The sequence below is a fragment of the Sparassis crispa genome (genome assembly GCF_003851025.1).
Source record: "Sparassis crispa DNA, contig_000000F, whole genome shotgun sequence".
Classification (NCBI taxonomy): domain Eukaryota; kingdom Fungi; phylum Basidiomycota; class Agaricomycetes; order Polyporales; family Sparassidaceae; genus Sparassis; species Sparassis crispa.
Window position 1 is genome coordinate 4,494,515 of NW_020939747.1, and position 14,635 is coordinate 4,509,149.

Sequence of the window (14,635 nt, forward strand, 5' to 3'; positions counted from 1 at the left end):
CAGCATGTCCCAGTTGGAGAAAGCCGAGGTCAACGCCCTCCCGCCCCAGCCCGCGCGGCCGGCCTTCACGCCCGTCAACGCCCAGTTCAGGAAGTTCGGCAACCCCGGGCCTCTGTGCGTCCCCCCCCCCCGGCCGCGCTCGAACGACGACGACTGACCATTTTTTTTGGCGGCGACTGCAGCGGGCTGTTCGCGTTCTCGACGACGACGCTGATGCTCTCGCTCTTCAACGTCTCCGCGCGCGACATCCACATCCCGAACGTCATCGTCGGCATGACCCTCTGGGTCGGCGGGCTCTCCCAGCTCCTCGCCGGCATGTGGGAGTTCGCGAGCGCGAACACGTTCGGCGCGACCGGTCAGTGCCCTTTTCCCCTTGCCCGTGTCGTCCCTTGCTCCCCCCCCCCCCCCCCCCCCCCCGCGCGTCGAACTGTCCGCCCTGTCGGTCCGTGATGGGCTTCGCGTGATGGGCTTCGCGCTCCCACGCGTCGCTGCGGCCCTTTCCCCCCACGGCCCCTCCCCGCGCTTCTCCCCTTCTCCCCGCATCATCCTTCACGCGCCCGCGTCGTCGCGCGCATCCCCTCCCTTTGGTCTGCGAACTGAGCTGAGCTGACCCCGCGCACGCAGCGTTCTCGCTCTTCGGCACGTTCTGGATGTCGTACGGGACGATCTACATACCCAGCTCGGGGATCCTCGCCGCGTACGCGGCCGCGCCGGACCAGCTCGCGAGCGGGCTCGGGATCTACCTCTTCATGTTCTTCATCATCTCCGTTATCCTCACGTAAGCCCCTACCCCCCCCCCGGTGCGGTGCTGTTGCTGTTGCTGATGGGTGTGTGGGGTGTGTGTAGGATCGCGTCGACGCGCAGGAGCTACGGCCTCATCGCGCTCTTCTTCAACCTCTCCCTCACGTTCCTCCTCCTCGGCGTCGGTGCGTGCCCCCCCCTCTCCCTCCTTCCGCACGCTGATTCTGACGCTTTGGTGGGTTTTTGTAGCGGAGCTGGTGGCGTCGACGGCGAAGCACACGGTCAAGGGCGGCGGCGCGTTCGGGATCATCACGGCGGCTATCGGGTTCTACATCGGGACCGCGCAGCTGCTCAACCGCGAGGAGTCGTGGTTCACGCTCCCGACGGGGCCGATTGCGCCGCGCCTCGACTGAACCGCTGCCCTCCCGCGCCTTTTCGGCGTGCGGGCGGTTTCCGCCCCCGCCCCCCCCCCTTGGTGTGCGGTGCGGGAACGCGGCGTGCTGTTGTTGTTGTGTGTGGGTAGGGCGTGGTGGTGCGGTCGTGTATTCTATAGCAGGCTTTTTTTGTCGTTTATCGTTTACGTGCACTCGGTTTTTAGCTCTTTTTCGCGTCGCCGTCGTTCGGTTGCGTGTTCGGTGTGCGGTGTTCGGTCGGTTGGTCGTGCGTGGGTTGGGGGCGAAAAGTTGGGCTATGGGATCTGTGTAATCGGCGTGTGCGTCGTGGGGGGAATGAATGGGTCGGGGTTGGATACGCCGTGCGACGTTGGAGTGTCGATCTATCCGCTGTCTGCTGTGTGTCGATCTGTCCGCTGTCTGTCGCGTGGCTCGTCGGTGCGCAGTGACGGTGGGCGCGGTGCGTTGTCGCGCTGTCTGGATTAATGCGGCGATTGTGGGACATACAGTAAGCTGGCCAGAGGCGCCGCACGCCGAGGGTGCGTTCGCTCGATGTTTATTATCGGAGACGGGTGCGCTCGTCGCTCGCTCGTCGACGCGTCGTGAGCGGCGCAAGACGCGTCTTCTATGTATACAATAAATCCGCGTGCCGCGCGCACTGCACATTACATTAAACACCCGCCCCTCGCGATAAGGCGGAGGGATGTCCCGTACGACAACCCAGAACTAATTAACAAGCCTACGGCGGGAGGAAGACGGAAAGAACCACACTGCACAGAGAATTTCTACACAGTCATTTTTGGTCGAGCCTACCGCCGCGGTCCGTATCGACGACGACAAGTACGCGCCGCACCCGCATCTGCAGCGAGAAATCGAACTCGCCCCGTTGGCAATAACACGCCACGGGTTGGTAACGCAGCGAGATATTCTGCACGACAAACCAGAACCAACAATACGGCTGAAGACGGACACAATCTAACCACCCTGCACAAAGCAAGACGGAAAACTTCACCGAGTCGTTTTTTTTCGGTCGACGGTTGCACCAGCTGCGGTCCGTAGCATCTCCGGCGGGAATTCGAACCTGCGCTGGAAGGCCCCCAATAGCAATAGCCACTGCCGCCCGGTCGCGTTCGAGCTTCGCACAATTCTGCCCCGCGTCGATTGGGCCGCGATGCGCGATAGCGCGAAGCGAGGTGGCCCCGCGCTCCTGCCAGCGGTTCTGAATCTCTTCGCGAACCGGAAACCCACCGCACGCCGATAAGCACGCCCGCGCCCACTGGACTGCAGGCGCATTAATATCACTCTGAACACCTAGAGCGACAAAAACAGCTACAGATCCCGAGTGGGTTCGGATCCGGTCGGGGCGGGGGCAAAGCGCGCCCTGATTTGGGGGGGTGGTTATGATTAGCTATCATGGCTTCTGCCAGGAGCTGTTTCAGTTCTGCCCGGCGGTACGTACGATGGGTTCTGAGGAAGTTGCGCGGATGGCTCGGCAGAAGCGAGAGAATTCGAAGAAGGCTTTCGTCAGAAGTTTTGCGGTGCGCGGATGCGAGGGAGCGGCCCGGGCGGCACGGACGCGGTCGTCGTATGCACTTGAGCAAATGGGCATCCGTGGAACCAGAGAGAGAGCGAGAGCAAGCATCCAGCTATAGGTGATCCGCGCGGCCTTGCCACTCTGGGCGCGATAGATCGGCGGAGAAGCGCAATATGATGCGGTCCTAAGAATATTGGCGAATGGTTTATGTTTCACGAGTTTTCTACAGAAGGCATGTCGTGGTGTGAACGACGATCAGCATATATAGCTGCATATACCAAAGCTCACCGCTATGCACGCGGCGCGTACAAACTGCATCCCGATCTCGAAGGATGGAGCGTCGCATTCTCACCGGTCCCGCCAGCAATTAAGCAGATTGATAACTCCGAGCGCAGAATATCTCACTGAATTTCCTTCCCAGAGTGGCCCATCAGGAATTACGAGGAGGGAACCGGTCCGCTGCGCCAGCGTTCGGCCGCGTTGTATGCCCCAGTCATCTCCCCTGACACACACTTGCTGTCCTGCGGGAAATGCTGCATCAGCAGGTACGCCGTCCGGCAGAGGCACGTCATACGTTGGATCCGGTGATTCAGCCAGATGTGGTGGTGGATGAACGATCGGTGTATAGTTATGCCATCGTTAGGGGACGACGGAGCGGCAGCACCGTGACAATTTGAAGGGCGGATGGACGGCCGATGTCTGAACGAGGTTAAAATTACTGAAGCAAGAGGACAGGCAGACACCGAATAGATCTCATAAGGACATGGAAGATGAGGGGAGAATCAGGACGACGATGTCGCCAAGCGCTGCCATGTTCATCGCGAGAGAACATCATACTTCAAGGGGATCCGTGCCGCGATCAGATATAGCGGCGCACTGGCAACAGTTGCCTCCACGGATCAAAGATAGTGCGTGGTCGGCGCATTTCAAGCATCGCAAGGGAAGGATATGAGGGTCGCACATGATACAGTGCAACTGTCGGAAAGATGGGCACAATCAGTTGTTGAAGTTGGCAACATACAGGAATAACGGAGATCCGATGATAGAGAGACTTGGATGTTCATCCGGTCCGAGGCAAAGACACGATAGGTGGGAGGCCTTGAGGAACCCTATGTATTTCCAGAAGGAATTCCTATTATCCAACAGGATAAGTGAAGAGGCGACGGGAACCGTACTTGCTCGCAGATGTAAAAATTCCAAGCCATGCTGAATTTCAGGGTCGTTTGACGCACAGTACGTCTGGAGATGATAACAACCGCGGGGATGCCAGACGTGACTTGTGAGGTCGCGGTTACAAAGGTCATCTATGCAAGTGGCCACGAAGTCGACGATGTGTTCAAGCACCTTAACTGGAAACTCTGGAACAGTGATGGATGGGAAGTATTCGTCAGTTCAGGGTGTATCTCTCGACTTAAAATGCCATACACAGTTACCTAATTATAAAGTTTGATCCGAGTCGTAGTCCAGCATGTACGGACAGAAATCTTGATTCCTACATCTCGACGACAGGAGAAATGGTATCCTCGCTGATTTCCAGACTTCAGGCCTCAGATGTTCCTGATCTGTGTTGTCATAACATAGTATGGGAAGACTACGGGAGGACAGTGCCATGCTCGGAGTGCGCATTGGTGAGGATGTGCAGGGTCTATGAACGCGAGGTAAGCACCGCCTTCCTGCTGTATACTTTGCTCGCCAATTTTGCATACGTACAAATTTGAGCTTGAGACGTTGTGTGTAATCCTGAAGAAAGAGCTGCTGAAAAACTGAACAAACTCGAAGCTACGAGCAAACTCACATTTAAATGGGAAATTCATAACCACTGGCAGAAGAAAGGATACATGTGCTAGGTTTGTTGTTATTCAAAGCACGTGATCGTGTTTCGCGATCCTCGTTTCTTCTTTTCCTCGCGATCGCCCGCTAGTTACTACATCCCGGTCTTCATGCCTCCGCGAATTTCTTCCAAGCTCTCGAGACAGGATGCACAGCGGGACCAGGCCTTTGTCAAGGACATGACGGAAAGATATACAAACTACCTCGTCATCGCGGAAACCTGTGGTCGCACAATTCGGGGCATGGGATACGGTCAGAATGACGTGGCCCGCGTGCAGCCCGTCTATGACCAGGCCGCTCGAGACTGGCGCAACGATTCGACGATTATTCTGCGAACCAACAGCACGGATCCTAATGAGCAAGCCGCATTTTTTCGTCAGTGTGATGAGATCTGCGCCACACCACTCGACAGTCTATACAGGTATGCATCTTCGGTCTGATTGATAAATCCTGCCCTTGACACATCGGCGCATGTAGGTGTTTTTGGGTTGGCTTTGCCGCCACTGCTGGAGCGCAAGGATTGTATTGTCTGTTCGACAACCATCCAGCCCGGGGTAACATTGTCAGCGAGGCTACCGATGAATCGTAAGCACCACGTTAATCTGTGCATTTTCTGTACGCTCATTTACATGGCCCGAAGAGTTCGACGGACCATTGGGGAACAGGGTTTTCAGCAACTGGCAAAGTTGGCATCTTCGCTGAATCCGCAGCAATTGGAAAATGCGTCCTCGCTTAATCCGTGCACTATGGACCCAGTGGAGCGCATCGGAGAGACAGTACGGTACAAGGATGAGAATAACAACATCATTGAGTGTACCATTGAAGATGCGGGGACCAGTGTCGTGAAAGGAGACTTCTTCAAGCTGTCATACCTTGGCGGCGGGCAGAAGGAGGTCTCTTCCGAAGAGATGGCACGTATCTCGAGGAATGCAGTATGATTGACCCCCCTTATGTATTCTGTCGAGCATTACATCCGTCCTCAGAACATATCCATGGATCATCCGAGTCTGTGCCTCTCACTGGGACTAACCTCTCACTGGGACTAATTGGAACGGTTGTTCCGTCGCACCCGCGGTTAATTACAGTTCACGATTTTATGGACGATTCTGGCGACAATATGAACCCCTCGTCTTCCTTCTTGGGGATTTCGTACGAATGTTCAGTAATGGTTCTAACAATATTAATTGTACATGATGCTCTCCTCGTAGATGTGTGATAAATGGTGTCCGACGAAGGACCGTCGCTCAAGGCAAACCCTTCCCAGGGCCCATGATCTCGTTTGGGTCAAATAGATTTTTCATGCGCTTCATCCACTCGATATTCTTCACGTTCTCCGTGTGGTGCAGTCGTATCACCGCCGAGAGTCACCTCACCCACGAACAATCCCATACACAACACCCTGTCCTAATTTTATCTACTATATAAGCCTCACGAAAACACTACTATACCCACTCTCCACCTGGACAATCCTCCCGTCGTACCGTAGTTAGTCATGTACTGACCGGAGATCACCGCGTCTTAGCACATAGTTTGCTTGTTGCGGTATATAAATCCTGAGTTCATCATCATCCGTGTGGTGCAGTGCCTCTTTATGATGCCAATACTGTGCTCTGCAGATACGGAGCCCTCGTATCTGCATCGCAAGGACACTTACGAACAAGCTCATAGACAAAAGATTCTAGTACAGCTTCGATTTCTCAAGTATACACACGGGCGACAACATTCAGAAATTACCTGAAAAGCATGATTAATTGGTGCGAAGGATTGTTAAGACAATGCTCACTGTCACCGACGTGCCCGTAAGTGACTTAGCGACAACATGCTTGATGGCATCGGGATGCAACAGGCCCTTGGATCGGATCTTGCCTTCCATCGACAGGCCTTCGGACAATTGTTCCCGGATCGCCCATAGCGAAGGGAACTGTGCTGGTGACGTTGTTTGGATAGTGGATTGATCAGAGGAGCATCGGTGTCCATGAGGGGTGTCAGCAGTGTGTTGACATTTTGAGACATTTGAGAAAAGTTATGCTCGGCCTGCGAAACTGTAGTAACCGGTCTCCTCATCATGTTCTCGACTATGTTTTGACTAAAACGGAGCAAGCAGCGCCCGCCATATTTGCAGCATCCAGAGTAGTACCCTGGCCGTGCTTAACCGTGAGGCTGTCCGCCTGCCTGTCGATGGACCTAAAAGCAGAGAGGACTTCCGACAGCTGTCGCTTGACTTGCCTATAGAGCGGGGGCACATTCCAAGCTTGGGCAGCATAAGCATGACGTTATTCGACGCTTGGGGTGCCGCCGTCATCAGGTGCGAGACATCAGTCATAGGGTATCCTCAGTGCCGATAAACAGCTGCTTCATATAATAGTTTGTCGCACATAGTTGGGGCCGAAAAATCCTTTGTGATCTTTGCGTGACATGGAGAGTTGACGAGCCTTCGGTGGCGGAACGCGGGCTCTGCATGGTAAGATGTTTCACCGCGGTCATGTAGTATGACATCCGAACATACATGGACGCAACCCGTCAGATACGCTGCACGAACGCTCCGCACCTGTGATCATCACTTCCACCTCGGCCTCGAAGTCTTCCTCGTGCGGTAGTCCTTTCAGGAATAGATTCACGTCGCCGATCATCAGTAGATTAATGAGTATCTCCGGCTTGAGCTGGGCAGCGGGATCCAAGCCCTCGCAAGACAGAATGATGAATGTCAGCTCTACAGGAAAATCTGTAAGCTGACGAGGACGAGGACACAGGAAGTGGTTGGTTGTTGTACTGACTGTTTTCATCAAGTTGCCATTTCCCTTTCACCGCAGAATACTCAGATATGATACCGGAATACAGTGGTTAAATATAGCGGCTCGCTCGCCTTCTGCGCGCGCAGCTCCGTGCTCGTCATCCATTTGTGGTACGTCTAGCTGATTGGGACAATTCAGCATGCAGAAATAAGGCAAGGGCTGTATCTTCGTAGAACACTGACTGCTACGTGCTCACCTCTGTTCACCATTCGGATGAGACTACTCATCCTCGCGAAAGTGCGGTGCGCGCCGTTATAGGACGAGCACGATGTCTATGTCGACAATGGCGATGGTCTTGTTGGAGCGCAGTGAAAAGCAGTGATCGGTTCACAATCCGAGGTTTTGAGATGGTGAATCCCAGGTCAAGGATGAATCTCCCACTGATGGTGGGCCAATCAGATTGTGTCGGCGAGCAAGTGATTTGACGATCATGCCAGAGGTGGAGGAGCTGGTGGTGAGGGAGTTGGCATTAGAACAGTGCTGCAAGTATTACACAAGGACACCTGGTCGCAGCTCCACTTCAGAATCCGCTTCCATCTGACTGCCTTTGCAGTCGCAATCTATCGTGCCAGTGATATGTCCATGAAGGTACCCGTTTTGCGTCTCACACATTTCTGATGCCTGAACTGTGAACAAGACACGGTCGCGTAGTGTCACGAAGTGTCACATGTCCACGTGAATAGGACGCGTTGGTGGCCTGGGCTACTCCGCCATACCAAGGACCGACCAAAACTGGTCCAGGATTGGCCCAAGACCAATCCGACCAATCACGACTCCAACCCAAAACTGGGGAACAACGCCATTCCCAACAGTTGCAAGTCAGAATACATTCAGTGCGGTACCAGTCGGATGAGCACTGGCAGTCAAGCTCAGATCGTATGTTCTATAAGGTCGCATCATGTGAATAGATTGACTCTATCAGCAACCTGAAGGTCGACTGGCGTAGAATCAATCGGGAGGATGCTGTCAGTCCCAGACCGGCGAATAGGTAAATGGAAGGAAGGAACGTGGTTTGATGTCACATTTCAAGAGGGAGTAGGTGATTTGAAGGTGTGTTCAATACTTTGCTGTGCAGTGGTCGAGGATATGGGCCGTCTGAAGTTGAACCTGAAGGCGCGCTTTTTAGCCAGCATTGAGAACCGCCGTATCCGGGTCTCCATTGTATCGAATAAGGTGTGCGAGTTCCTCTATTTAGTCGCATACAATTCTCCAACCATTCCTAGACTCCCACTCTCGACGTTGTGCTATGTAGCGAACATCAGTGCTATACGTGCAGCACTGCGGGCAATACGAAATTGCTGAACGGACGGCGCGTGTCCTTGTCCGCTCACTTTCTACGTACCCAACTCACAGCGGATCCGGAAGGGTAAAGCTAATGGTTTGCAGGACGTTGACAGATGAGCAAGTAGCCTCCTGCGTCCGATGCTCTTCATGGAGTACTAGCCGACTCAGAGATGAAGCTAAGGCTCACTGATGCACGGCACATCCGCGCAATCTCCTTTTCAATGTCAACCGAGTCTGCGCATAGGATATTCTACTCAGAGATATGCGATATAAATTAGATGCTTCCAGGATGGAACACGAATGCCTAGGACGAAAGCGTGCAACTGCACAGAAGAGTACCTTGTGTCAAGAAATGCAGCATGGCCTTCCTCTCAGGGCTATCCGCAAGGAGAAGCCAACTCTTTTCCCACCACACTGATCTTGCGCATTTTCTTGTATGCATGCAAAAATATTGCTGGAGTGTTTGCAATGTCGGGGTGTGAACATTTCGACGCTTAGATTCTCGGTGTCAAAATCTTCAAAGAATGCAGACGTTGATTGGTGCGACGTACATACATTTTGAACCGACTTCACCATGCTCATACTACATGACAAGTGCGAGATGACGTTCACAGGATCGGAGGAGACAGAACGAGCAACAGAAAGTTCGCCACTAGTTTGACAGCAAGCCCGCAGAACGTGAAGGTTGCGATGCCTTGGGCTTCATACGACGAGACTGCGCCTCCCGCAGCATATCGTTGAGTAGCTCGACCTCATCAATAATGCCCTTCGGCGTCCGGCCCTTGACCACTTCACAGAGAACTTCCTTCGCCGTGATGAGGTAGGTCCTCTGTCCGGGAAGTCCTGCATCGAATAGATTGTGCGCCACGCTTTCGCGAGTCTCCGTGATATAAATCTCGCGCGCAGTCTCATCGCAATTGGCCTTGTCTTCGTCTTCCCCGAAGTCCAAGTCCTGGAGGAGGTTCCCGATGTGTTGGTTCGACTTCGAACGCACGATGTACGTTGGAATTTGGAAAAGCGCGGCATTCCGCAGCAGAGCAATATCAGTTTCGGTGAAGCGATTGTCGAAGAGGACAATAATAGCGTCGAAGATGTATAAACCCTGGGCATTGAAATATTGCCAGTCCGGAATGGCCAGGGTGCCGGCGCCGGGAACGTCGTACCAGACGAACGGCCTCTCCGAGTTCGGATCCTGGTACCGCGTGATGACTCTCGTGGTCTCGATGACTCCGACGCGTGCTGCTTCCCTGTGTCTGTTGGAGATCCCGCGGAGTGCGTTGATGAGGGATGACTTGCCGCTCCCTGCAATCCCCGCGACGGCGAAGTGCAGCTTGCCCTCACGGTACTGCAGAAGCTCCTTGTTCGTGCGGATTTCCTCCTCCGTTGGCCAGACCACTGGACGTATACCCGCCTTCAGCTTCCTCTCGGCCTCCACCTGTGCGATTCGGGCCCCTTCCGCCGCCTGCGCAGCGGCCACTGACGCTCGCTCAGCCTCCTCTTGAGCGGCCCTAGCTTTCTCCTTGGCTTCCTCCGCCCTCTGCCTCTCTGCATCTGCTCTCTTGCTGTCTTCTTCGGCTCGCCGCCTGTCTTCCTCCGCCTGCTGTTTGTCTTCCTCCGCACGTTTCCGTTGTTCATTCGCCTGTCGCCTCTCCTCTTCAGCCTTCCGGCTTGCCTGCTCAGCACGATGTTTCCCTTCCTCTGCCTTCTGCTTCTCCTCGTCCGAGCGACGCTTCTCCTCGTCCGCACGCCACCGCTCCGCTTCTGCGCGCTGGCGGTCCTTGTCTGCACGCCTCCATTGCTCCTCCGCCTCCACCTTCGCATGTTCCGCACGTCGCTTTTCCTCCTCAGCAAGGTGAATCTCCCTTTTCACACGCTGGCGCTCCTCATCGGCACGCCTTCGGCTCTCTTCTGCCTCCCGTCTCTCCTGCTCTGCACGTTCCTTCTCCTCCTTGATGCGCCCTCTCTCGTTCTCTGCCTGTTGGTGTGCCTCGGCTGCGCGGCATTGCTCTTCTTCAGCCTGCCATCTATCACGTTCGGCCTGTTGGTGTGCCTCAGCTGCGCGGCGTTGCTCTTCTTCAGCCTGCCATCTATCACGTTCGGCCTGTTGGTGTGCCTCGGCTGTGCGGCGTTGCTCTTCTTCAGCCTGCCATCTATCATGTTCGGCCTGCTCACGCAGGCGCTGATCCTCTCGAGCGCGTTCTTCCAGCTCCTGCATCACGGGATTCGCTGCTATCTCTTGGCCAGACTCTTCCGGCGACTCGAAGCTACGAATCATGCTAAAGAGACTTAGAAGGCCCCCGAAGACCTGCATTTTCATGTCAGACCTGGAACGCGTGCAAGCGTAGTATGGGCACATACTACACCACCGATAACCTCAGAGACAATATTACCCATTGCAAGCTGAAGTGTATGTGCCTAAGGTGATGCACCGGGGTGACTTGGATCTGTGTAGATAGTGTCAGGGGATAGGGGCTCAATGCTTTCAGAGTTTTTGAGCTACTTACTGGACACTTTTGTATTGTGCTTCCGGGAGATTCAGAAGTGCAGGATGCAGTCTCAAATAAAAGACGATGTGCCTATTGCACGCCAGAATCCGTCAGCGTGAAACGGCGACATGCATCGGGCTTCGCAACGTACCTGGTGAGCAGCCAGATGATGGTCGGAGTGAAAGGGTGGCTGGAGCCCCTTTCCGTCTGGCCGCTCACCAAGGGAGTTGGTGGTGCTACACTGCCACAGCCCGGGGACTGTGTGAGTTGGCCATTGTCGGGCCCAGCGCAGCGTCGATTAGACTTGTTAAATAAATCTATTAAAACCGACTTACTGGACACTTTTGCATCATGCTTCCGGGAGATTCAGAAGTGCAGGATGCAGTCTCTGGGGATGGTAAGGCAGCTATATACTAAACGAAGCGCGAGAACCAGGTAATCGATACATGTTGCAAACCTTAAGGCCATATGTAGAGCCTCACGTCCACCCCGCATGCACAAGGATATAGAGAACAATTAGAACCGCATATTCGATTCGATATCCTGCGCAGTCTATCACGAACGAGCAGAACGGACAACAATTCTGGAGGCGAAGTAGGAACGGTTATTCGCAATTTTTGAGAATATATAATAGCGTCGTTAACGACCCTATTCATTGACATCTGGCAGAGTTCTCGCACGCAACCCTGCCAGCAAGCCCCTGAACAGCTCAATCGTGGCATGATATGGGCCGTAATTCACGGCTCCATTCACCATGCCAGTCACCACGCACAGGAAATCCTACGAGATACATCCGCCGCCGTCACATGGCTTCGCGACGCTAATATCTCGAGTTCTTAAAGCAACGATCAGTTTCTAAGGGTGTGCTCACCATCGCTGTCGTGCACGTTCCGCATGTTTTGTAATCCCCGGGGTAGTGTCGACGACCGGTGGGACTGAGTGTGCGAGATACTACAGAACTTGAAGATGTTGATCAACAAGAAATTGCCGATCCCAAATAGCAGCAGTACGGCGATAGTAGGAGGAACTTGCAGTCCTCGTATCAGGCGCGCCTTCTCAGGTCTTCTCGCGTGGAACCTCCCGCTGGAGCACTTGGTGCCCCTTCTGGCAATTCCTCCTCGTCGCTGCAGCCATTACGGTAGGAGTCACATCGTCTGTCACATTCTGTGACTCTGAAGAAAAATTCCGTATGGGTCGCTGTTGTTCTAACTCTTCTGGTTGGGTTCGACGACTGGTTCGGATGGTGCAGGGAAGCTGACACCAATGATTGAAAGTTACAAATGGTAAAGTGTAGATTACGCCCGCGCTGCGACTATACGCGGTGTCAGGGCAGCCCGCCATGAGTGAGGAGTACGTACCTCAGGAACTAGCAACGCCCAAGAATGGGGCCCAACGGGAGACGATAGTCTCTCTCGTGATGTACGTACCTGTACCATGCTTCACTGATATGGATTCTGAAGAGGTGGATGGTGGATGGTGGATGGTGGCTGACCATGGTAAGGCAACTCTTCGCTGTTTCGATGGAGGAGCGAGGGCGAAAAGCAGCAGCAACCCGGGACTATCCGCTGAGCTACGAACAGGAACTAGTAGGCGCGATCACCATGAGTATGTGAAAGTGGGACGAACCCAAACTTTGTCGTATGAAATCTTACATGATACGCTCTCCTGATAGAATCGCATTGGCCTAAGGGTTCCGGGCGTCTGGGGTGCGTTGGAAGTTCGGGAGCTTTTCATATGGGCGGCTGGATCCGGATACGCAATGCAGAACTTTTCGCGCTGGCGGAAGTACACGGTTGAAAACGTAGAACGAGCGCCCACGAAACTGCAGACGCCAGGTAGACAACTTGGGACAAGACTGGGGTCACACCAAATGCGAGAACTTCACGCAGTGAGGCTCTTCATGTGAGTCATAAACGAGTAAGTAAAGACGTGTGCTCATTAACATTAGGGCTCGCCCATTACTGTACCGAGATTCTGCATTCACGAGGAACTTGACGGCCTGCGCAACCATGCTGGAGCAAAGTTGTATCGACCAGATGAGGCCTCAGGCAGATGCAACGAACGTGCAAAGCACAGGTGGTACTAGATCGCTGTCAGATCCGTCCTGAATTTGGTTCGGTAACAATCAATCTCACTGCAGAGGTTGAAGTCAAAAAATTTAACGCCACGATGAAAAATTGCTTACTGGAATGAGGTGTTTACCCGCAGGGGCAGCAGCGATGGTTTTATATCACTCGCTTGCATCCGGCTGAGAGAACGTCAGCGATATTAAAACGATATAAGCAGGGAAAGAGAAGATACTGAAATTGAGTGCGACTTCAAGTTTCTCCATAAGTTAGGCTGGGTGTGCTAGGAGAATAAGAAAAGGATAGTCGATTGTAGTTGTCAGTATGACTGGATACCATGGCATCTGTAACCATGAACGATATCCTTGACACCAAGAATCTGCGGGTCCTGTGACATATACGCTTGCCAATCTAGAGAGTTGAAATCGTGGCCGGAACGGTTCGTTATGGCATTTCCATTCCACAGGAAGCGCGCGTTATTCCCAGGTATGATTTGCGCGAGACAACCGGTCTCAACATGTCGGACTTCGATGAATCGGTGGTGGAACTGAAGTATGTATGAAGGGTGGTACACAACTTGCTCGGCCGTTCCTGCCCATTCGATTGCACAAGGACCGAATGAATACACCTAAAGAAATATTGATGAAAGTGCCAATCCTGTTGAAAAAGAGAGGAGAGATCAAAATTCACAATAGTTACAGAGAGTGGATTCTTGGTGTTTTTCTCGGGGGTCTACAGCCGCCTATATAGGCTCGGCTAGCACTCGACTAGCCAAGTCCCTACAATATAGTCCTCTGTAGCCCGTGACTTGTTGCAGTTTCCAGATGTTGTACCGTTATAACATAGTAGATACTGGTCCTTACTCGTGGAAGATGCCCAAAGGTCGATGTGAATCGTATCTCCTGTATATGGCCACCAGATGAGGATCTTCAAAGTCTGGCATGGATACAATCTGCAAGCTACAAGGCCAGTTTGAGTGGATTTTGGCATGGTCATGCACATCAGCGGGTTGGCGTACTCATCGAGAGTCACAATCTTCAGCCCGCTCGCACACAGAACAGCGATTTTATCTTGGAGAAAGATGATATCGAAGCATTCTTGCGGGATATAGAACTTCTTGGATGGTTTTTCAGCGGTCCAGATCAACTGTCGAAAACAGGCATCGAATCTGCCTCTTGGGCGATAGCTATAGCTTTCGGTACATATGTAGATACGCATCAACTCTATGAATCTGCGACGGTACGAATACAATCACCAGTGAAATTTGACTGTACGGGGTGAACTGAAAACGTCTTCAGCCCCACTGGGCGTGAAACGAGTTCCCGAGTGTACATGAAACATCGCCGTTGTGCAGGGATATCCAAAGATTGTCAGCTTCGTTTATACTTGGCAAGGTCTTCCCTGGTTCAGAATCGCTTCGCAAGTGACACAAATCTAGAGATAAGTTTATGACAGTATGAACACAGCGAACTCAGGCCGGAGTGAGTAGGCTAATATCGAGTGCAGAAAA

At 53.3% G+C, this 14,635-nt stretch overlaps 4 protein-coding genes across 4 annotated transcripts; 2 read left to right on the forward strand and 2 right to left on the reverse strand.

Moving 5' to 3' along the window:
* Nucleotides 1–4: 4 nt before the first annotated feature.
* SCP_0116340 (Ammonia transport outward protein) lies at nucleotides 5–1,154 on the forward strand (the record flags this gene model as incomplete). Its single annotated transcript, XM_027753855.1, has 5 exons — nucleotides 5–114; nucleotides 183–355; nucleotides 625–778; nucleotides 847–926; nucleotides 991–1,154. 5 exons carry the CDS (start codon nucleotides 5–7, stop codon nucleotides 1,152–1,154), a joined length of 681 nt encoding a protein of 226 aa, XP_027609656.1.
* A 3,453-nt stretch (nucleotides 1,155–4,607) lies between these two features.
* Nucleotides 4,608–5,435, forward strand: SCP_0116350 (hypothetical protein; the record flags this gene model as incomplete). Its single annotated transcript, XM_027753856.1, has 3 exons — nucleotides 4,608–4,918; nucleotides 4,975–5,082; nucleotides 5,138–5,435. The coding sequence occupies 3 exons, from the start codon at nucleotides 4,608–4,610 to the stop codon at nucleotides 5,433–5,435; spliced, it is 717 nt and encodes a 238-aa protein (XP_027609657.1).
* Nucleotides 5,436–9,225: 3,790 nt separating this feature from the next.
* SCP_0116360 (hypothetical protein) lies at nucleotides 9,226–10,967 on the reverse strand (the record flags this gene model as incomplete). Its single annotated transcript, XM_027753857.1, has 2 exons — nucleotides 9,226–10,878; nucleotides 10,932–10,967. 2 exons carry the CDS (start codon nucleotides 10,965–10,967, stop codon nucleotides 9,226–9,228), a joined length of 1,689 nt encoding a protein of 562 aa, XP_027609658.1.
* Nucleotides 10,968–13,984: 3,017 nt separating this feature from the next.
* SCP_0116370 (hypothetical protein) lies at nucleotides 13,985–14,466 on the reverse strand (the record flags this gene model as incomplete). The annotated part of the gene is made up of 3 exons (XM_027753858.1): nucleotides 13,985–14,084; nucleotides 14,144–14,317; nucleotides 14,381–14,466. The coding sequence occupies 3 exons, from the start codon at nucleotides 14,464–14,466 to the stop codon at nucleotides 13,985–13,987; spliced, it is 360 nt and encodes a 119-aa protein (XP_027609659.1).
* Between the last annotated feature and the right edge of the window lie 169 nt (nucleotides 14,467–14,635).